The following is a 23,103-nucleotide window of genomic DNA, read 5'->3' on the forward strand; positions in this document are numbered from 1 at the left end:
GAAAAAAAATGTCTGGAAAAATATTTACCAAACTCATAGCAATGCTTATTATCTCCAGGGAATAAGGTTATAAGAAGCTTCCTTTTATATTTTATTTATTTCTATAGTATTTAAATAAGCATGAGATTTGAAAATTATGAATATACATATGTACTTTTTATATATGTGTGTATGTACATGTATACTAAAAGGGTTGCTAGAAGAAAATATAAGTGAATATTGACATGATTTGGGGGTAGGGAAGGACTTTCTAAATATGACCCCAAGGGATTAACCATAAGAAGACCAATTTAACTATATAAATTATTTAAATTGCTACAGTCAAAGTTAAAAGGCAAATGAGAAACTATGCAAAAAATACTGGTAACATATATGCCACACAACATAAAGAAGTCTTACAAATCAATAAGAAAAATGGACCAATGGACAAAGTACATAAACATTCACCAGGGAAGAAATAAAAATGGGAGAAAAAGTTCACCTTTGACAATAATCGAGGGAATTCCCTGGTGGTCCAGTGGTTAGGACTCTGCTCTTCCACTGCAGCGGGCACAGGTTCTATCCCTGGTCGGGGAGCTAAGATCCCGCATGCTGCATGGTGCGGCCCCCCCCAAAATAATAATAATTGAAAATACAAATTAAAACAATCCTTTGGTACATCTTTTTTTTTTTTTTTTTTTTTTTTTTTTTTTTTTTTTTTATGCGTTACGCGGGCCTCTCACTGTTGTGGCCTCTCCCGTTGCGGAGGACAGGCTCCGGACGCGCAGGCTCAGCGGCCATGGCTCACGGGCCCAGCCGCTCCGCGGCATGTGGGATCTTCCCAGACCGGGGCACGAACCCGTGTACCCTGCATCGGCAGGCGGACTCCCAACCACTGCGCCACCAGGGAAGCCCTGGTACATCTTTTTACCTGCTAGATTGCATAGATTAAAAAACGTAATTCCCAGTGTTATGAAGGACATGAGGAAATGGCGCTCAGACAGCCTGAGTGGGAAGTGAATTGGGACAGACGGGCTGAAAGGCACTTACACTAGTTAAGCGTCTGCTTAACAAGTTGCTTAGGCTTTCAGTGTCTCAGTTTCATCACCCATAAAATGAGGACAATAATGCCTCTCTCGCTGAGTTGTCCTGAGTATTAAATGAGATGATGTTTGTAAGGCATCTGACATATCACCCAGCACACGCTAAGCCCCCAATATATAATAGCTGCTATTATTACTCTTATTATACCATCTTCTGGAAGTCATATTTGAATATATAGTAAAAGCTGCTTTCATTTATGCATTCAACAAATTTTTGATTGCTTAATATGTGCCAGACACTGAGCTAGCTTAATAAATAAATATAATTATTCTGCATAATTTGTAATGCAAAGTCCTAGAAACAAGACGATATCCACAGATGCTGAATGTTTAAGTAAATTTTGATATGGCTACTCAGCACAATATTATGAAGATCGCTACTGGAAAAAAAAATCCCAAAGAGTTTATAGTAACCCGGGGAAGTATTTATGTTATGATGTTAAATTAATAAGCCAGATATAAATGTATAATTTGACCTTAACCATAGTTAAAAAGGAACAACAGTACTACTTATGCACAGGAAAGGAAAAAAAAAAAAACAAACCAGGAAGTAGGACTTAATATTTTCTCTGGGAGACAGCAAGATGGGTATGGCAAATGTACTTTGTTATCTTCTGCGCTAATCTTTGGCCAGGTTGTAGAAGGGGCTGAGGCACAGACCGCATGCAGAGGAGCTGGGGGAGGGGGCTTTGCTGGCCAACGTAGCATGGTGTTTGAGGAGTGGTCCCCAGGTAGGGTAAGGGGTCCACCGAGATGTGGGGCAGCTGCAGATAGAAATTGCTTCCCTCGTGAACAGGAAGGCAGCACGGTGTCAGGTAGAGGGTTTTATCACAGGTCCTTTCTGAAGTCAGGGGCTCTTTTCTGGGTGTGGAAATGTCCAGAATATTGCCTGAGCTCTGCTTGCCCCCCAGAGGTTGCCATCACTTCTGAGTAAAGCCCTGTACACCAGCTTCTGCTGCTGCTTCCCTCAGTCCTGGTTCAACACTCACGAATTCAAGTCTGACATCTGTAACACGATGAGCCTGTGGATTTCAGGTGAGAGGTGGCTACTTTCTCCTGGGGAAAGCAATTCCAGAAACACGTCTTCCACCCGAGCCCAGGTAGGTTCCTGTTTGCCATCACACCTCTTCATCGAGGCAGTTGTTCTTTTCTCTCCTTGACGATAAAGAAAGTAAAGTGTATGGTTAGAGCCCGAGGAGTACTCATGATTCTGCTCCCTCCAACAGTTCTGAGACATTCCTAGTCCCCTTTCGTCCCCAGCTGCATCGGCAGGGAGCAGGTTTCGGCACAGCCCTGTTAGTTAACAATGTGCTGTAGGCCGATGGACCCAGGAACCCAAAAGCAGTGTGCTGGCTAGATAAGCCCACCTTCCACCCGCACTGTGACCCCACTTGACCCAACTGTCGTCCCCCTCTCCCTGCAGCGCACACAGTGCCAGCTTGATGTTTGCTTGTCAATTACTTTTCAGTCTCCTTCCTCACGTCCCCCATCTCAACCCAGACATCCTCTAAGGTCGTTGAAAGCTGAGAGGTTCCCTGTGTACTAGGTACTGTGCTAAGTAAGCACCTTTCACATTTCCTACTGTGTTGAGGGTCTCCGAGATCAGTTCCACATTAGGAGATTTGGTAGAGCTCACAGGTCTCGGCACACAGTTGTATTTATGGCTAAGACTTATTATTACGATGTAGTAAGGGTCCACAGCCAGATCATAAGGGGAAAGACAGGCATTGTTTGGAGGAATTCACGCGCAGCCCTCCTCCTCCCGTGAGGAGTTATACAGAGCCCCTCATCCCACTGCAGTGAACACGTGGCAACATGTGTGTGATGTTTCTGCCCAGAAGCCCGTTAGAGAAACAGCGCCCAAGGGTTTTACTGCGGGCTGGTCATGGAGGCACCTCTGTCTATCGTGTACCAAAGTTCTAGGGAAGCAGGTGTTTAGCATCAGCTACATTGTTATATAAACAGTCTAGGCACAGTGAGTCACTCGTCAGCTAGGGAATAAAATTTCCCCCAGCTTTATTGAGATATAATTGACATAGGACACTATGGAAGTTTAAGGTGTACAGTATGATAATTTGATACACGTATACATTGTGAAGTTTTTACCACAAGCAGGTGAGTTAACACATCCTTCACCTCACATAATCCCCATCATGTTGTTGTTGTTTTATGGTGAACATTTAAGATTTACTCTCAGGACTTCCCTGGTGGCACAGTGGTTAAGAATCTGCCTGCCAGTGCAGGGCACAAGGGTTCGAGCCCTGGTCCAGGAAGATCCCACATGCCGCAGAGCAGCTAAGCCCGTACGCCACAACTACTGAGCCCGCATGCCACAACTACTGAAGCCCATGCACCTAGAGCCCGTGCTCCACAAGAGAAGCCCCCACTCGCCACAACTAGAGAAAGCCCGTGCACAGCAACAAAGACTCAACACAGGCAAAAATAAATAACTAAAATAGATAGACTAATAAATAAATAAATAAAAAGATTTACTCTCAGAGCAAATTTCAAGTGTACAATACAGTGTTATTAACTGTAGTCACCGTGCTGTCCATTACATCCCTGGAACTTGTTCCTTCTGTAACTGCAAGTTTGTACCCTTTGCCCCACATCTCCTGATTTTCCCCACCCACAGCCCCTGGCAACCACTGTTCTACTCTCTGCTTGTATGAGTTTGGCTGTTTTAGATTACACACACATAAGTGAGATCATACAGTATTTGTCTTTCTCTCTGAGACTTATTTCACTTAGCAAAATGTCCTCAGGGCCCATCCATATTGTCACAAATGGCAGGATTTCCTTCCTTTTTATTGCTGAATAATGTTCTATTGTGTATACATGCCATAGTTTCTTTACCCATTCATTTGTGAGTGGACAGTTAGGTTGTTTCCAGGTCTTGGCTATTGTGAATAATGCTGCAGTGAACATGAGCGTGCAGATATCCCTTTGAGATAGTGATTTCATTTCCTTTGGCTGTATATCCAGAAGTGAGATTCCTGGATCATATGGTACTTCTATTTTTAATTTTTTGAGGGACTTCTATACTGCTTCCATAATGGCTGTTCCAACTTACATTCCTATCAACAGTACACAAGAGTTTCCTTTTTTCTCACAACCTCGCCAGCATTTGTCGTCTCTTGTCTTTTTGACAATAGCTGTTTTAATAGGTGAGAGGTGATAATCTTATACTGGTTTTGATTTGCATTTCCCTGATGATTAGTGATGTTGAGCACCTTTTCATGTACTTGTTGGTCATTTGTATGTCTTCTCTGGAAAAATGTCCGTTCAGATCCTTTCTCTTTCTCTAATTGGACTGTTTGGATTTTTTTGCTACTGAGTTGTATAAGTTCCTTACAGACTTTGAATATTATCCCCTTATTAGACATATGGTTTGCAAATATTTTCTCCCATTCTGTAGGTTGCCTTTTCATTTTGTTGTTTCTTTTGCTGTGCAGAAGCTTTTTAGTTAAATGTAGTCCCACTTGTTTATTTTTGCTTTTGTTTCTTATGCTTTTGGTATCATACCCTCCAAAATCACTGCCGAGACCAATGTCAGGGAGCTTTTTGCCTGGGTTTTATTCTAGGAGTTTTATGATTTCAGGTCCGTTTAAGTCCTTAATCCATTTTGAGTTGTGAATGGTGTAAGGGGTGTCCAGTTTCATTCTTTTGCTTATGAGTATCCAGTTTTCCCAACACCATTTATTGAAGAGACTATCCTTTGCCCATTGAGTATTCTTGGCTCCTTTGTTAAATATTCGTTGATCATATATGCACGGGTTTATTTCTGGGCTCTCAATTCTGTTTCATTGATCTGTTTTTCTGCTAGTACTATATTGTTTTGATTTTCATAGCTTTGAAATATGTTTATTTATTTATTTTTGTAAATCTATTTATGTTTTTTTGGCTGCATTGGGTCCTCGTTGCTGTGTGCAGGCTTTCTCTAGGCGCAGCGAGCGGGGGCTACTCTTCGTTGCGGTCCACGGGCTTCTCATTGCCGTGGTTTCTCTGGTTGTGGAGCATGGGCTCTAGGTGCACGGGCTTCAGTAGTTGTGGCATGCGGGCTCAGTAGTTGTGGCTCACGGGCTTAGCTGCTCCGCAGCATGTGGGATCTTCCCGGACCAGAGCTCAAACCCATGTCCCCTGCACTGGCAGGCGGCTTCTTAACCACTGCGCCACCAGGGAAGTTCCTGTAATATAGTTTAAAAACAGGGAGTGTGGTGCCTCCAGCTTTGTTCTTTTTCAAGACTGCTTTGGCTATTTGGAGTCTTTTGTGGATGCATACAAATTTTAGAATTTTTTTCTATTTCTGTGAAAAATATCATTGGAATTTTGATAGAGATTACATTGAATCTGTAGATGATTTGGGTAGAATGGGCATTTTAACAATATTAGTTTTTCTGATCCATGAACATGAGATATTTTTCCATTTATTTGTGTCTTCAATTTCTTTCGTCAGTGTCTTAGAATTTTCAGTGTATAGATCTTTTAATTCCTCGGCTCTAAGTTTACTCCTAAGTATTTTATTGTTTTTGATGTTATTGTAAATGGGGCTGTTTTCTTTATTTCTTTTTCAGATAATTCACCATTAGTGTATAAAAACACAACTGATTTTGGTATGTTGATTTTATATTCAGTAAAAATGAATTTTACTGAATTCATTTATTAGTTCTAACAGTTTTTCGTGGAATCTTTAGGGTTTTCTATATATAATATCATGTCATCAGCAAACAGATACAGTTTTACTTCTTTCTTTACAATCTGGATACCTTTTATTTCTTTTTCTTGCCTAATTGCTCCAGCAAGGACTTATAGTACTATGTTGAGTATGAGTGGTGAGAGTGGGCACCCTTGTCTTGTTCTTTTTTTTATATATATTTATTTATTTTATTTATTTATTTTTGGCTGTGTTGGGTCTTTGTTGCTGTGCGCAGGCTTTCTCTAGTTGGGGAGAGCGGGGGCGGCTCTTTGTTGTGGTGTGCAGGCTTCTCATTGCGGTGGCTTCTCTTGTTGCAGAGCACGGGCTCTAGAGCACAGGCTCAGTAGTTGTGGCACACGGGCTTAGTTGCTCTGCGGCACGTGGGATCTTCCCGGGCCAGGGCTTGAACCCGCATCCCCTGCATTGGCAGGCAGATTCTTAACCACTGAGCCACCAGGGAAGCCCAGCAAAGTGTAATAGTGTGTTGAACAAACATTTGCTAAGTGCCTGTTTATTGTGTGCCAGGTCCAATACTAAGCCCTGGAGGTACAAAGATGAATCAGACCCAGCCCCTGCCTTCCAGGCAGAGGAGATAGACAGGAAAACAAATAATTACTATGCCTTCACATCTGTGTAGTGTGTCACAGGTTCACACGTCTGTGGTGTGATCTCATCCTCACACTCACGCTGTCAGGAGGGCAGGGTGGGCGTCACATCTCCGTTTTCCAGATAAAGAAACTAAAGTCTCATAGAGAGGAAGTGGCTCACTCAAGGCTACAAGGCCAGTACTGGGGGGAGGGAGGAGGGGTAATGCTGGAAGCTCAGCCTCCCCGGGACCAGCAGGGGCATCTCAGAGGCCTCTGTCTTCCATTTTCTGCCTCCCTTTCTCTTTTGCAGAAGTTTTCATGATCACTCTTAACTCCCTCTTAGGTATATATCCTTGCCCACACAGCTATAATAGCTGGGACTACTCGAAACTGGATCCAGAGAGATTCCAGAGAGAAGAATTAATGTTGCAGAGAAAAAGTCTGCGGAAGGGTAAGGTGCCAGCTAGGGACTTCCGTCCCCTCTGTCCCCTGCCACACCCAGCTACCATCTAGTCCGGGCTGGGAGGGGCCCTGATACTGAAATCCTCAGGCCTGGTTCTCTCTCACGTACCTCAAACTAGCCTCCAAAATGACTGAAATGTTAATGCTTAGCAACTATAGAGCCAGCACACCAAAAGTGCTGGGATGTGTGGGAATTTTAAAAAGGTAGATGTCAGTTATTCGGTGTCTACCATGTGCCAGGCACCAGGTATCCTTTTTTTATATATATATATAAATTTATTTTTTTAATTTTTTTTATTTTTGGCTGCATTGGGCCTTTGTTGCTGTGTGTGGGCTTTCTCTAGTTGCAGTGAACAGGGCCACTCTTCGTTGCAGTGCGCGGGCTTCTCATTGCGGTGGCTTCTCTTGTTGCGGAGCACAGGCACTCGGCACGCAGGCTTCAGTAGTTGTGGCTGGTGGGCTCTAGAACGCAGGCTCAGTAGTTGTGGCACACGGGCTTAGTTGCTCCACGGCATGTGGGATCTTCCCGGACTAGGGCTCGAACCCATGTCCCCTGCATCGGCAGGCGGATTCTCAACCACTGCGCCACCAGGGAAGCCCCCCAGGTATCCTTTCAATTTAATCCTCACAACGGCCAGCTGAAGTACACATTAAATCCACTTCACAGGTGAGGAAACCAGAGTTCAGAGAAGCAACTTGCCCAAAGCCAACTTTCTTTTCGCACTTAACAGACACGTAAAGAGCGCCACGTGCCAGGCACTGTGCTAAATAAACACTGGGAACACAGCGTGGAGGCAAGCACAGCCTCCGCTGTGTGGTCTAGTGGGAAATCGAGGTCAGGCAGTTATCCTACAGTGGACTGGGCACTGGTGACAGGTATACAGGGTGCTGAGGCAGCAGCAGGAGGGGGACCCAGGCCAGCCCTGAGAAGGTCAGTAAGTGGCAGGTGAAGCGAAGGACCACTGTGTTCCAGGCAGAGGGGACAGCAAGTGAGAAGACCCAGAGGCGCTGAGGGAACAGAGACAGTCCTCGTGGCAACAGCGAAAGGACAGTGATGGGCAGCCAGCCCGTGGGTGGCTAAACCAGGATTCAACTCAGGACTGTGAAGCCAGGGAGACGCCACCTTGGGTTAGGATAAATTTACATCCTCCAGCTGGGGGCTGTCTGCCCCTTTTTATGGGGCACCCCAGGGATGCAGCAAAGCCTTGTCTGTAATGGTCAGTAGGACCCAGGGAGCAGACAACATCTGGCTAATCAAACCCCCGTAGCAACATCTAGGACCCTTTGGAGGGGATACGAGTGAGAAGAGTTTTTTTTTTCTTAAATATGGTGAAAACAGTTCATTCTGTCAAAGAGCATGTATCCGAGCACATAGCCGTAATCTGAATAAAACTAATGCTAATGCACACGTCGTTCTCTACACCAGCCACCGTTTGACTTGTGTCATTCCACACCGCAGCTTTTTGAGAAATCCTGTCACCTCCATCTTACAGCAAGAATTGAGGTGCAGAGAGGTTCGTGTGCCCAGGGTTTTCCAGCACAGCTGGGGAGCCAGGATTTTGTCCAGATAGGCTAATCAGTCTCCTGCTTCGGTCAGTCTGGCCTCTCTGACCAGTTAAACCGTTCCCCTCCCTCAGTCTAATGCCCTCGGGGAAAGCAGCGTGCTCAGCAGGAAGGAGGGACCTCCTAAGAGGCAGTGCTGTCTCACCGCGGTGAGCCTCCTATCCCTGGAGGGCCCTGGTAGAGCTGCTGCATGCTGCCTAAAAGGTTCCGTGTTGGGTGGGAAGTTGGGTGAGGTGTCCCCTAAAGACCCTCTTTCCGAAGGCTGGAAAACTGCAGTTAGGATTGTGGCTAGGATAAACGAGGGTGGGGGAACTGTCCCCAAGGCCATGTTAACTTTCGGTAATTCCTTAGGACACACGCAGGGCTCAGTGTGTAGTCGTACTCACCGCTGTGATCTATTGCAGCGAAAGGGCACAAAGCAAAATCTGCCAAGGGAAAAGACAGGGCTTCCCTGGTGGCGCAGTGGTTGAGAGTCCGTCTGCCGATGCAGGGGACGCGGGTTCGTACCCCGGTCCGGGAAGATCCCACATGCCGCGGAGCAGCCGGGCCCGTGAGCCACGGCCGCTGAGCCTGCGCGTCCGGAGTCTGTGCTCCGCAATGGGAGAGGCCACAACAGTGAGAGGCCCGCGTACCGCAAAAAATAAATAAATAAATAAATAAAATAAAGGGAAAAGACACATGGAGCAAAGTCCAGTAAAACCAGGAGCAAGCTTGCAAGAGTCCTTTCCCGCAGAGTCACACAGGACCCACTTTAATTCCCCCAGCGAGTTGTGACAACACGTGTGAAATGTTGCCTGTCAGAGGAGCTCGTTAGGGACCCAGTGCCCAGGGTTTTCCTGGGTGCTGATCACATAGGCGCTCCCCTGTGTGGTCACATACCCAGATTCCAAACTCCCAGAAGGAAAGTGGGTATTCAGCGTAAACCACATTGTTTGCACCGACAGTTTAGGCACAGTGAACCACTCTTATCAGTGGTGGGAGCCCTCCCGAGAGCTACATTCCCAGATGCCAATCAAGGGCCAAGCTTGCAATCAGGACTTTTCAGGGACAGTAGCCAGGACTGCTGTGTTAACGCTTTTCTGCACAGTTGTGAAGATGGACGTGAAGCCATAAGCAAGATGGAAACTCATGGAAATTCAAGAGCTTTCAAGCACAGTAGGACCAGGAGGAGACTGGAGCTGGGGCGGGTTCCAGATTCTAAGCAGCTCTAAGCATCTAGCAGCCAGCGTTTGTAGATATTCCATTTAGAAGTAAGAAATAGAGAGGAGGATCAGGTCTGTGGAGAAAGGCTATACGTTCAATTTTAGATGATGAAATTGAGGGAAGGATGGAACATCAGGTGGAGATGTCTAAGACATTGTTGGTGATACGGCTAGGGGAGAGATCTAGGGGAGAGATCGGGGCTGGGACTCCCACCTGAGGATTTATTCAGATACATGTGTTTGTAGAAATTACCTCTAAATGGGAATATCAAAGAAGGGAGGAGACAAGGAGGCTGAGGTCAGAGCCTTGGGGACCTCCTACACGCAGGAGGCGACAGCAAGAGAAATCAGAGTCAGGGGGAGCCCAGAAAGAATAGGGCTGTGGCAGCCAAGGTGGGCTCTACTGAGGGATGGTCAGTGGTGCCAACTACTACAGAGCGTACCCCAGAACAAGGCCTAGGAGGAAGCCATGGAATCATACAGATAGGTTGTTGGTGATCTTTATATATCGGCTTTATTGAAACCTAATTTACATAACATAAAATTAACCCCTTTGAAATGTATAATTCAGTGATCACCACTAATTCCAAAACATTCTCATCATCCGCCTCCAAAAAAACCCCTGTCAGTGAACTTTGAAACAGCTATTAACATCAGGTGGTAAAAGGCGGGACCCAGATTTCAGGGAAAGTGATACAGAAGTGAAAACAGAGTAGAGAAAGGTGTGCTGGAGGAATTAACAGGGTTGGGGATAGAGAGCCACCCTCGTGTAAGCAAACACCATCGCTCTTAGATGCCAGCCGAGAAGAGCGGAAATAGAATGGGTAGGGGAGGAGGGCAGGGTGCTTCAGCATCCCCCTCTCCCGTGAGGCCTCCTCCCTGGGGTAGGTTTCCTGGCTCAGGAGGCAGGCTGCTGGGCCTTCACCTCTCTGCCCCACGTGGCTCCCGTGGTGTGGCAAAGACTCGCTGCTGTAAGTGTGGTCCGAGGACCAGCAGCATCGGCGTCTCTCTAGATCGACTAAAGCAGAGCCTGCAGTTTGCCAGGGTCTCCCAGGGATCCGTAAGCACATTCCAGTGTGAGAAGTCCTGGTCCAGGGCACAAGGGAAGAACATACCCGGCAGCCCTTAGGGAAGAGTATGGCTGCGGTTATCAGCTGGAAATTATAATAGCCACTACTTATTTGTCTAAGCAGTTGCAGCTACTGACTCAAAAGGTTTGCTTTCCCAGCAGTCGCCATGAACACACAGGAATTTCAAAGTGAAAGAACACTCTAACCTGGAAATTGCCTTCGAATTTAATGACATTTCAATGAATATTAAATTTAACACCTTAAGAGGTTGATAGATTGTCGCTCTTTTAAGTGTTTAGTCCAACATTTATTCATCTCAGTTGTGCAAAGTTCTGAGTTTTTGTGTTTCTTTTGAAGCCAGTGCTTTTTTTGTTTTTTCTTATGGGTTGAGTGCTTGCCCTGTGTACTCCCTGCATACATCATTTGCTTTAATTGGCTCATCAGCCCTTCAAGGTAGTTAGTATTCACACCCTTTAACAGGATCAGAGATGTTAGGTAATTTGCCCGAGGTCACTCAGCAGGTGGAATGACCGAGAGGCTCTGCTTTGTCAGAGGCCAGTCCTCTCGCTGTTGCTGTTGCCTCCAGGGAGGGGGGCTGTCTCAAAGCTCCTCCTCTGCAGTGTCACCCCCAAGACAAGAAGGAACTGAAGAACTACTCTTTTTCTCTTCCCTAGGAAGAGATTTTTCTTTCCTCACTTCTAGGAGATACTCCAGACAGAAGTCCCCCCAGAGCAAGAAGGTCTGCTGCCCTCAGGTGAGTGTGAGGCACCGACCCAGACCCTTGGAGCCCCCTAAGCTTCAGTGACTTCCGGTTGGTTCCGCGCCTCTGCACTCCCCGCCCCATCATCTCGGGGAGGGGTCCTGCTAGTCCTCCAGATATACATGGATGAGTGGGGCGCTAAAGGGTAGCCAGAAATGCAAGGACTGGGGGGAGAGAGGAGAGGAAGCAATCTTCAAGTGTAGGCCACAGCACAGGTGCTTCTGTATCTTCTCCTCCCCAGTGACCCTCATCTCCAGCCTGAACCTGGCCCTCCTCCCCACACCTCCTTGTTCCTCTCTGCCCAGTTCCTCTTCCCTGCTGCGTAGCACCCAGCACCACCACTCCTCTCCCAACACCCCAGGTTGAGCTCCCTTCACTAGTGCAGTAGGCTCCTGTCTCCCTCAGGCTCTCATACCTCGCCCCCCGCTCCCCCCCCGCCCCCCCCCCCCCCCGCAGTGTTTTCAAAACACAAATCTAATTACATCATCCTGTCACCACCTGGCCCTGCCCTACTCCCCCAGCCCTAAACACGGTCCTCTCAGCTCAAATGAAAAACACCTTCCAAGCCTTGGAAAGCTTCCTCCTGCCTTGGGGTAGACGGCCCTGTGGGGCCCTGCCATGTCTGGCCAGCCCTGTTGCCACCCTCCCGGACTCTGGGGCTCCTGCCGCAGGGACCTTTCTCCTTGTAGACACCACACCCCCTACCTATACCTGGCCTCTGGACCTGCCGTTCCTTTTGTCCCAGGAAAGATCCCTCCACCACTGCCCTCATCATTGTCAGCATCTCCTCCCAGTGGTAGCTCGAAATCATCCAACGCTACCAACCAAGGCCTATTTTTTTCTGATAAATGTCCAGGCAAACTAAGAATGGGCCCTTCCACTGCCTGTTGTGGTAAATAAGACCTGACTGGCGCAGTCACAGCTGCTGGTTGGTTATTGCCGTTGACTCTGCGGCAGAGTTGAGTGGTTGCTGTAGAGAATCAATGGCTTGCAAAGCCGGAAACATTTGCTCCCTGGCTCTTTGCAGAAGTTTGTCGCCCCTGTCTCAGGGGACACACACTTATCCTTCCATCTCAGCCGAGGCCCTCGTCCTCAGGGTCGGCTGTCTTGACCCTGGTCTGGATTTGGACCCTTGTCATCCGTGCTCACATCCCTCTCCTTCAGAGCACTTATATAGTTATTCGGTCACGACTCTGATCATGGCGCTCTCCCGAGCTACTCTTTGAGCTCTGGACTGACATCCCCGTTTCTCATGCTTCATTCTTAACAAGTAGCTTACGAGACTCGATCTGCTGTTAGAACAGCCTTCCCCCTTTGTTTGGTGCAAAGTTGGGAGTGTTTCCACCCTGGAACCTTCACCAAAAAGATGTTTGGGGTGGGTGGAGGTGTGCTTTTCTTCTGTAAAGTGGGGTTAAGGGATACTGCCAACACCTGCACATTCTCAGGACGATCACTCATAGCAAACAGTAACTAAGGAAACTTGAGGATCTGGAGATGGCTGTTCTTAGAACCGGCAGTCCCACTATTCCTTGGAAAGTCTTCATGTCCCCACAGGGGTTGACGATCTCTGCCTAGGAGCCTGGTCTCATGGGTTCAGGTTCTAGCTGTGCAGACTTAGACAAGTTACTTAACTCTCTTAAGACTTGGTTTCTGCAGGTGTGAAATGAGCACAGTTACAACAGTGCTTTCTTCCTGACACCACGAAGGTTGCAGCACACCGACCGTGGCTGGGCTCCCTGTAGATCCACGGCCACACGTCTCAGCTGGGCACTCAGCCCTGCCCGCCTGCGTTACCACGCTTCCCCAGCCCGTCCAGGTTCCCACTCCTCCAAAGCCTTATCCTGTTCCCTTTGCAGAATTCTCCGGCTGCCGTCGGCCTTTCCCACGTGCCCTCCACCCCAGCATCTCCCAGGGAATGTCTTCATTGAGAAATTAGAAGCGGTCAGCAGTAAGACCCTCGCCTGCCGACCACGAAACAGCCTGCCCCCATCTGTACCTTTGCCGCCTGCCAACCCAGCGCCCCTGGAGGAAGGGCCCTGCCCCCCACCTGTGCCTGGACCTCGGCCCCTCGGCTTCCACTCCTGCACTTGGCACCCTCTTTCTTGCATCATCGTTTTCCCCTGCTCTTTTGGATCACTCCCATCGTTGAACAGTCCTGCTCTAGCATCTCTTGCCTTTGCAAAGAAAATCCCCCTTGTCTCTGCACCCCCATTTCTTGCTGCCTTTCCCACACAATTCCCTTGAAAGACTCGTCTGCACCAGCATCTCCTTTCCTCAGCCACTCCAGCGGGTTCCTGCCCTCCGCGTGCCTCTGCACCTTCTCTGGCCAACCTCGCCTGGCCTCTAACCTGTTCACTCTTCTGGTCTGTTTCGTGTGGTGGGCTGCTCCCATCTCCTTCTTTTTTTTTTGGCTGCGCTCGGTCTTTGTTGCTGCGCACGGGCTTTCCCTAGTTGCGGCGAGCGGGGGCTACTCTTCATTGCGGTGCACGGGCTTCTCATTGCGGTGGCTTCTCTTGTTGCGGAGCGCAGGCTTTAGGTGCACGGACTTGAGTAGCTGTGGCTCGCAGGCTCTAGAGCACAGGCTCAGTAGTTGTGGTGCAGGGGCTTAGCTGCTCCGCGGCAGGTGGGATCTTCCCAGACCAGGGCTCGATCTTGTGTCCCCTGCATTGGCAGGCGGATTCCTAACCACTGCTCCATCAGGGAAGTCCCTCCCATCTTCTTGAAATGCCTTTTTCTCTTAGCTTCTACGTTGCCAGATTTTTTCAAGGGTCTTCCTTCCCAGCTGGCTCCCTGTCTCATCAGTCAGCTCTAGCTTGGCTCCTTCCCCTTCTATCTATATCTTCTTCCCAGGTGGTCTCATCTGGTCTGGTGGCTTTAAATACCACGCATATGCCAGTAACACCCAAATCTCCCTCCACGCCCAGGCCTCGCTCGGGACTTAGGCAGGTCTGTCCAACCGCCCTGTTGGCCTCCCTGGGAGGCTCTCAACTTAGCAAGGGAAGGGGAGAGCACTGATTCCCAGCCCCGGCGTCACTCCTCTCCTGGCTCGTGGCAGTAGCCTCTTCCTGGGCTCCTTTCCTTCACTCTTAGCCCCAGTCCAGTCGCCACACAGCGACCAGAGTGACCTTTGACAGACAGACACCAGACGAGGTTGTTCCCTGCGCAAACCTCAGCAGCTTCTCCCGTGCCCTTCAAATGAACTCCAGACCCCTTAGCCTGACCTGAACTGCCCTGCAGAATCCAGCCACCATCTCTCTCTCTCCAGCCGCTTCACTTCCATTCCCTCACTGCACTTCCTTCTGCCTCTGGGACGCTCCAGGCCCGTGCCCAGTTGCCTCACTCGCTGTCACCTTTGCCTGGAACGTGCTTTCCTCAGGGTCCCTGAGGGAAGGGCTGGCTCCTTCTTGTCCTTCAGATTCCAATTTTCTGTCATTGCCTTAGCGGCGTCCCTGGCTCCCCGGCTGCTCTGTCATCACATTGCCTATTATGGTTCCCTGTCACTCTCTGCTATTCTTCCTGCAGGATTTATATGTTGTTTAGTACCGGTCTCCCCCTATTTGAATGTCAACTCCATGAGAACAAGACCTCTTTTCCGTTATCCCTCTTCTATCTCAAGCTCCTAGAATAGACCATGTACAAAGAAGACACTCAACAAATATCTCTTGGCTTCACAAAGGAGGTCATCTATGTAAACTCTACACCCTGTGCTTAGTGTATAATGGTGCTCCATACATGTCAGCCTCCAAAAGTATAGACAAAACAGGCACTGTGGAGGGACAGCTGTCACTCCCAGACCGAGATCAAAATATTATTCAGTGTTTTTGCACTGCCTGTCACAACCGTGTCAAACACATGTATTTTCTTGTCCTGGAATACGTAAAATCTTCTGACAGTTATTTCAGAAACCCAGCTAAGAGAGTCAGTTTTCTTCCCCAGAAATAGAAATAATCAAAAGCTTTCCAGCCTTAAAAGCAGCTGAAGTTTTACTGGGCAAACCAGGATGGAAGGAGTCATCAGATTCCTCGTGCGGGCAGATCCTCTCTCTTCTTTTTAGCAAACATGCTTTCCCATCTGCTCAAGGAAATAGTTGGCTGTGTTCAAAATGTGCTTTTCAATGGCAGCAATCCGTCTGGGAGTCCACAGTTCGGGGGAATGAATGGCAGTCATTTTAAGTCTCTGACCTGTGGTTTGCCCTTCTCCCACTTCGTGTTGGAAATTTGCACAGTGGGAATGAAAAAGCATCTAACTGTACATCTGACTTCTGCCATGAGGCTCAGCTATAAATAAGGGCTCCTACCTATTAGAGACCGGGTCATTCGTTCATCTAATAAAATGAGAGAATTGTCAAATGAGACCTTTGTAAGGAGGAATCATCGTCAGAGTTCTTATTTGCAAACAAGGGAATCTACTCCAGCTACTTTAAAGAGGAAGAATGTATTAAAGGGTATTAGTGGTGCACGGCTCCCCAGGACGGGCCAGTGCTTTGGTTTCAAATGCCACGCCACCAAGAACGATGCCCAAACCGTACACCCCTGCAAAGGTACACTGATGTGCGCCGACCAATGGTAGTGGGGACTCATGCTCAAAACGGCACTCTGCTTTCCTTGAAAAGCCGGTTGCCCCTGTCAACAGTCTCTCCAAAAGCTAGAGTCTCGTTGGTTCCCCACTTCCTCACATTGCTCATTTCCATCTTGAAGTCTCAGGCAGGTGCGTTGCCTCTGAGGGTTAGAGCCTATGCACCCAGCCACAGAAGAAGCTGGGAGAGCAGCTTAAGTCTTTCACTTTGGGGCCTGGGTCTCGTGAACATGGAGAACATGTGACAAATAACACCCCCAGAAAGTGCCATTTGAGCCAAGAACCAAAGGATGAGAGGGAGTCAGCCATTAGAAGAGTGAATGAAAGAACCTTCCAGGAAAAGGGAACAGCATGTGCAAAGGCCCTGAGGCAAAAAAAAAAAAAGGGAGTTGAGACATTCAGGGAACAGAGAGAAGGCCAGTGACGCTGTAGCCCAGTGTGTGTGTGTGGAAGAGGGGCAGGAGTCGAGGCTGGAGAAGTAGCAAGGGCTGGATCCTGCAGAGTTGGGTGGGTCATAGTAAGAAGTATGGATGTAATTTCAGTGCTGTGGGAATCCATTGAAATAAGGGGATGACATGATCTGATTTCTATTTTTTAAAAGAACAGTGTCTTCTGAATATGGAGAATATAATCGAGAGGGGGACAGAAGACCAGTTAGGAGGCTTTTGCAGTTGTCTAAGGAAGAGGCAGTGACAGCAGGAGGCAAGAAGCAGAGAGATCTGGAAGGTGTTTTGGAGATGGATATTTCAGCACTTGCTAGTGGATTGGCTTTGGGAGTGGGGAGGAGGGGGAAAAATGGGAGGAGTCAAGGATGCATCCCAGTGTGTGGCTTAAGCAGCCCGAAGGTGTGTGGGGTTTGTGAGATGGAAAGTGAAGGGTCAGGGATGGGGGAAAGCTATCAAGTTCAGTTTTGAACTTGTTAATTTTAAGCTGCCTGTGAGAAGTGCAAACGGAGATGTCAAGTAGGTAGTTAAACATGCGAGGCTAGGCCAGAGGAGAGGCCAGGGTTAGAGAAAAAACAATTCCTACCGAAGTTTCGTGTATTTGTGACAAAATATGGGGACTGCGAGTGAGTGACCACCATGGAGCCATAGGCAAAGGCAGAAAGATACTAGGCTTGGTTCCAGAAGAGCTAAATTTTCCCACCTATCAGTTATATAAGCTTTGAGCAAATCTGAGCCTATCTGTCCTTATTTGCAAAATGGGCATCGTGACTGGTATTAATTCTTATAGATTCAGTCTAGGTTTAGGACATGTCCCATAAATTGTTGTCTAGCCATGTCCTGTCAGAATGTTTGCTCATTTTAACCAGAATTTCCCCGAGCTCCAGAGCGTGGGTACGTAAGGGTCACTTAACAGTCACGATCCGAATTCCTGCAGCTCATTCCCATACCTGCCGATACCGGATCTGCAAAGCCCACTCCCCTCCAGACGTTCCAGGGCATCCCCAGATTGAATCTCACGTTGGCTCAAAAGCAGGTTTCCCTGCTGCTCTGTCCCATCACAGCTGAGCCCTCAGTGTGCAGAATCTGAGCGGCAGGGTGACACAGGGTGGAATGGTTCCATCTCCTCTGTGCCGTGGTAGGAAGGGGGTCCCAGAGGAGCCCGGCAATAGTCACCTTGCCTCGTATACTCAGAGGGCGGTTGCTGGTCACAACACAAGAGAGTGGGTGGGAAAGGACTTGGGAGAAAGTCCACCATGTGCAGATTTTCTTTGCATATATCCTCCTAGTCCGTACACCATCCCTGCACTGCACGGTAGGTAATTATTCTCTTTACTTGACTCAAACTGGTGAAGACTTGCCCCAGGCCACACAGCTGACTTCAGATGACGTCGGGGTGCCGTCATTCTGAGCTCTTTCTGCGTCATCCTGCTGCCTCTCCAACACATACGAGGGTCTGATAACTTCATCCAAGCCCGTCTCCTTGCATCTGTTCTCTGCTCCACGGCAGATCGCTCCGGGGCCTGTTAAGAATGAGCGTGACGATTCACTGTGCCCCGGGAGTGTCTCTTCTCTCACAAGTCCAAGTAACCACTTCAGCCCTATACAGATCGGTAGCTGTTGGACAACCAGCTGCATGGTGGATGGGAAGTCCTTTCAGCTTTCTTCTTCCCATTCAAATATCATATTTATATAAAAGCAAAGTGAGGATTGTTGAGGCTGGTGGACTGCTTGTCTGCCACTTGGTGGGCCATCTGTTTAACATTGCCAAACTCCTACTCATCCTTAAAGACAGAACAAAAGTGTCTTCTCTCCTTGGAAGCCCTCCAGCTCCGCCCCCAACAGAATCAGGCATTCGCCACTCTGGCTTCCTAGAATACTCTGCTGGTACTGCTGACTATTAACTGTTCCCCAATATTTGTTGTTTCCTCCCTCTATAAAAAAAAAAGAGAACCTATAAAATACAGATTACATTTCCTCACCTCCCTTACATCTATGTGTAGCCATGGGACTAAGATCCAGTTAATGAGATTTAAGCAGATGTGCCTTGTAGCCGTTTCTGGGAGCCCTCCTTCAAAAAACAGCTCATGTGAATCCTTCACCTCTTTGTCCTTTTCTCCATTCTGCTGCGTGGAATGTGAACGTGATGACTGGAGCTCTAGTTGCCATCTTGGACCCTAAGGACAAGGGTCCTATCTTAGGAAAGTTGGAACTGAGCTAGAAGAAGTCAGAGTCCCTAAGGACTTATCAGAAATAACATATAGACCCCGAATTGCCTACCTTCAGACTATTATGTGGGAGAGAAACTTCTCCCTAGTTTGAGCCACTATTAATTTTGAGTCTTCGTCACTCACATACAAACCTAATCCTAAGTTATGTTACCTCTCTAATATGCGGTACTTTCCACACCTTAGCATAATTGTCTGTTTACTATTATCTCCCCTGCTAGACTGGGAGCTCCTCTAAGCAGAGATTAGGTTTCAGATTCTGCCCAGTGCCAGACGTTAGAAGTTGCTCAATGAAATGTTTCCTGAAGGAAGTGCGGTGAGTGATTGCATAAACAACGGTGCAGCGTCAGCGCAGCACTTGCCACGAGCAGCAGTGCACGCACTTTGCATGCATTAGCTGACTTAATCCCCCTAAGAACCCCACGAGGAAACCACGGCAATCGAGAGGTTCAGTGACTTGCCCGAGATCACCAGCTGTTGAGTGACAGGGCTGGGACTGGACCCCGGTTTGCCTCAGTCCCCAGCTCACGTATTTTCTACATCAGCCACTGCTCTCCCCTGTGCTCCCAGGATGGAGGGCTGAGTTATTGAGCTGTGCCTGAAAGGTCTCCCTCTACGTGTTCCTCTGTTGAGAACAATGACAAATATCTAGGAAACTGCACGTATACTTTTTGTATTCCTCTCACTGCCAGTTTTACTAAATTTGTTCTTCTGTGTTTTTGTTTTTTGTTTTTTCCTCTCTTGGCATCTTCTGATATGAATTCAACCAATGAGAGAACCTCTTTTGCCCAGAAGATTTCAATGGATGGCTCACAAAAACAGAATACCTCAAAAGGTACATTAACCGCCTAAAGGGGAAATGTAGGCTTTTGATTTAGTTATCATCTCCAAAACCATAGTTTCTTGGGTTTTTTGGATCCTAATCTGCCACCCTCATTTGCACCTGTGGTTCTAGCCTTGGGCCTTGACATCAAGCAGTATCTTAGGAGAAGACACAATTGTCTTTTCAGTTCAGTTATCACTAGTTAAGTTCCGCTTTCGTGATAATGAGTTCAGCACAGCGCTAATATCTGTGGGGAAGAGAGATTGTTGGCAATGGAAGAAAAGAAATGTAAGATATGATCACTGCCTCTCTCTCCCATCAGAAACCAGCATTTATTGAGTTAGAAACTGATTTGTACCTGGGTGTTAATTTACAAAGGTGACTGAGTGACTACACAGGTCAATGCCATGGAAAGAAAACTTCGTTGCTCTCAGTTCTAGAAACGGGAGGCACAGCTCTCCATGCAGGACCCTGGGAGGGAGCTCCAGTGTTGGTTAGGAGGCAGAAAATGCTACTGAAAGCTCGGCCTCTCTGGACACTGGTGCCAAATCCAATCCCGGGGACAGAGGTTTGGGGGAAGTAGAAGAGGATAGCTGTCGTAGTTTACCTTAGGACAGGGCCGAAAGTCAGCTCATCACACGAGATGAATTGTGCCGAAGCACGGCAGTAGAGGGCTGCCGCTCGCTCAGGCAAAACAGCGCCGTCTGTCCTGCTGTGGTAGCTTTTATTAAAGCATTATCTAGGTTTACATTTTAAGATTTGTTTTTTTAACATTTCAGAAATGTCAAAGCAGCAACCTATGTTTTTATTAATTATAGAAGCAATAATTGGCTTTCGTGAGCACCCGCCGTGCTTCCTCCTTGAGCGCAAAAACAGCACAGAGTTCCCACCGTTATTCTGATTATACTGAAGCAGCACAAGGACATCTCCTTGCGTTCCCACCACTCTGATTAGACTGAGGATATCTCATGGATCAGTGCCCAAAGCACTCAATGTTTTTTTGTAGGCCCCCCGTTTGTTGTGGGGGCGCTCAAAGCATTTAGAACTGTTTACAGTTCTGGCTTATTCGCTAGCCCCCAGTTTGTTGGCGGGGGGGCTCATGGGTTACGTCTCCTTTCCATGTCCTCAGTTGTTCCACTACAGATAGCTTTATTGCTTTGCCAGGCAAAGGGGGACACACTGGGCTTGTGCCTCATAAAAGCTATGTGACCCCACCCCAGAGGATTTGATGAGGGGTTTTATAACAGTGGTTCAAAGGTGGGGTCCTGACAAGATTAGTGTGTGTGCAGGGCTCGCCCACTCCCCTTAATCTTGTCTCAGGTGGTTTCTTGTCTGCTCCTCCCTTGATTAGCAACTGTTTGAATCCACCCTTTGGAACTCAGGGAAGGTCATGGAGGCTGGGGTCTTGCCTACAAGAAATGGTGGACAAAAGGAGGCCTCCGTGCCCGGCCTCCACTTGGTTTCAGGGTCTGGGAGCCCCACAGGGCCCCGCTCGGTTTCAAAAGGAGCAGGGGGAAAGCACAGGCCATAGCCCTTACTGGGATTTCCTTGGGAAAGGCAAGACACGACAGGGTAAACCACTTAGGATTGGCTATATTGAATAATTCCAGTGGGCTTTGGAGTATAAGGGCTGTCCCTAGTTGTCTGGCACCTGGGCCTGGGCTGATTTAAGTCAGGGGAAATATTGGCTTGGTGTGAGAGTTAGATAAAGGAGGTAGTTCAGAGTATGGGCTCTGGATCATGGAGGAATTGTAAACAACTTTGGCCATTAGTTTGGCCCTGTAATCAATGGATGCCAAATAGACAAGTATAGAACCTAAGAAACCTGAGTTAGAACATAAACACTTAAGTATCATTCTAGACCATTTCACACATGTCATCAGTATTTGAAAAAAGTTAAGCAATCCTTTTTCTTGATGGAGAAATGGAGAAGTATGTGAATTACATCTCAATAAAGCTGTTAAAAAAACCCAAAACTTGGGGGCCGCTCATTGAGAGGTATAGAGGGGATTCCAAATAGAGGTAAATATTTGTGGGAGACTTTGCAAGTCCCCAAAATATACATATATTGACCTATGAGTCAAAGAGGAAGTATCAAGAGAAATTAGAAAATATTTTGAACTGAGTGAAAAGGAGACCTTTTTCCCTAATATGACCATTTAACGCTATAGAGTTCCCTCTGCGTGCTAGGCATCCCACAAATGTTTTAGATAGAGTGTTTTTATCTTTATTCAGTTTGTGTTGTTTCTACTTTGTAACTATCATAAATAATGCTGCTGTGAACATTCGTGTACAAGTTTTTGTGTAGACATATGTTTTCATTTCTCTTGGGTGTACGTATACCTAGGGTGGAATCGCTGGGTCATATGTTTAACATTTTGAGGAAATGCCAAACGGCATTCCGAAGTGATTATCGTACATATTTTAAAGAATGTAAGAGGAAGAAAATACAGTATTATATTTACTCTATATAACCAGATAGATTTATAATATATATTCTATATTTACTATATATATTGTACTTACTATATATAACCAGATATTTACAGTTCCTGTTGCTTTTCCTTCATTCCTGAAGTTCCAAGTTTCCCTCTGGTATTATTTTCCTTCTTACACGCCCCCTCCCAAAAGAAAACCCTTCACTTAAAATAAGCCTGTTGGCAATGAATTTGCTTAGAGTTTTCTTTCTTCTGAGAATGTCTTTATTTCACCTTCATTCTTTTTTCTTTTTTTAATGGCCTACTCACAAGACTGCCTTTATTTTTTTTAACATCTTTATTGGAGTGTAATTGCTTTACAATGGTGTATTAGTTTCTGCTTTATAACAAAGTGAATCAGCCCCTCTTGCGTCTCCCTCCCACCCTCCCTATCCCACCCCTCTAGGTGGACACAAAGCACCGAGCTGATCTCCCTGTGCTATGTGGCCGCTTCCCACTAGCTATCGATTTTACATTTTCACCTTCATTCTTGAAGGATATTTTTTTCTGGTTATAGAATTCTGGGTCGAAAGTTCTTTTCTTTCCACACTTTCAAATGTTGTTCCACAGCTTCTGGCCTCAAGGGTCTGATGAGAAATCCACAGTCACTTAAATTCTTGTCCCCCTTTTGTGTCAAGCATTTCTCTTAGACTGCCCTCAAGTTGTCTTGCCTTTCAGCTGGTTGTCAGGATGTGTAGGGACATGGGTTTCTTTGACTTTGACTTGACTGGGGTTTGCAGAGCTTCTTGAAACTGTAAGTTTATGTCTTTTGCCAAATTTGGGAGGTTTTTCAATATTTTTTTGGTACCACACTCTCCTTTAGTTTTAGGACTTTGATGACACAATGTTAGACCTGTTGATATTGTCCCATAGGTCCCTGAGGCTCTGTTCATTTTTCCTGGTCTTTTGTCTCTACACTGTTCAGATCGTGTATATAATAAAAATACAGATTTGATCTTTGTCCCCAGGTCCTGGCACAGAGCTCCTAAAACCCTTGGGATTTCCTGAGTGATGGGAATGTCTTTTGTTATTCATTATCAGCATCTTCCAGCCACACCTGAGTATATCCTAATGTGACCCAGGTTGGGGCCTTAGGTAGCTTCAGGATAGGACCCAGAAAGACCAAAACATGAGG

At 47.1% G+C, this 23,103-nt stretch overlaps 1 protein-coding gene across 1 annotated transcript in view; it reads left to right on the forward strand.

Moving 5' to 3' along the window:
• The window catches only part of FAM227A (family with sequence similarity 227 member A), an 85,528-nt gene that overhangs the window by 25,868 nt on the left and 36,557 nt on the right, over positions 1 to 23,103 (forward strand). Inside the window, exons 8-11 of the mRNA XM_032645435.1 lie at positions 1,994 to 2,117; positions 6,709 to 6,816; positions 11,337 to 11,416; positions 19,302 to 19,503. Coding sequence (XP_032501326.1) covers positions 1,994 to 2,117; positions 6,709 to 6,816; positions 11,337 to 11,416; positions 19,302 to 19,503 — 514 coding nt within the window. The remainder of the gene's footprint in view (positions 1 to 1,993; positions 2,118 to 6,708; positions 6,817 to 11,336; positions 11,417 to 19,301; positions 19,504 to 23,103) is intronic.

The sequence above is a fragment of the Phocoena sinus genome, chromosome 10, assembly GCF_008692025.1.
Source record: "Phocoena sinus isolate mPhoSin1 chromosome 10, mPhoSin1.pri, whole genome shotgun sequence".
NCBI classification, from domain to species: Eukaryota; Metazoa; Chordata; class Mammalia; order Artiodactyla; family Phocoenidae; genus Phocoena; species Phocoena sinus.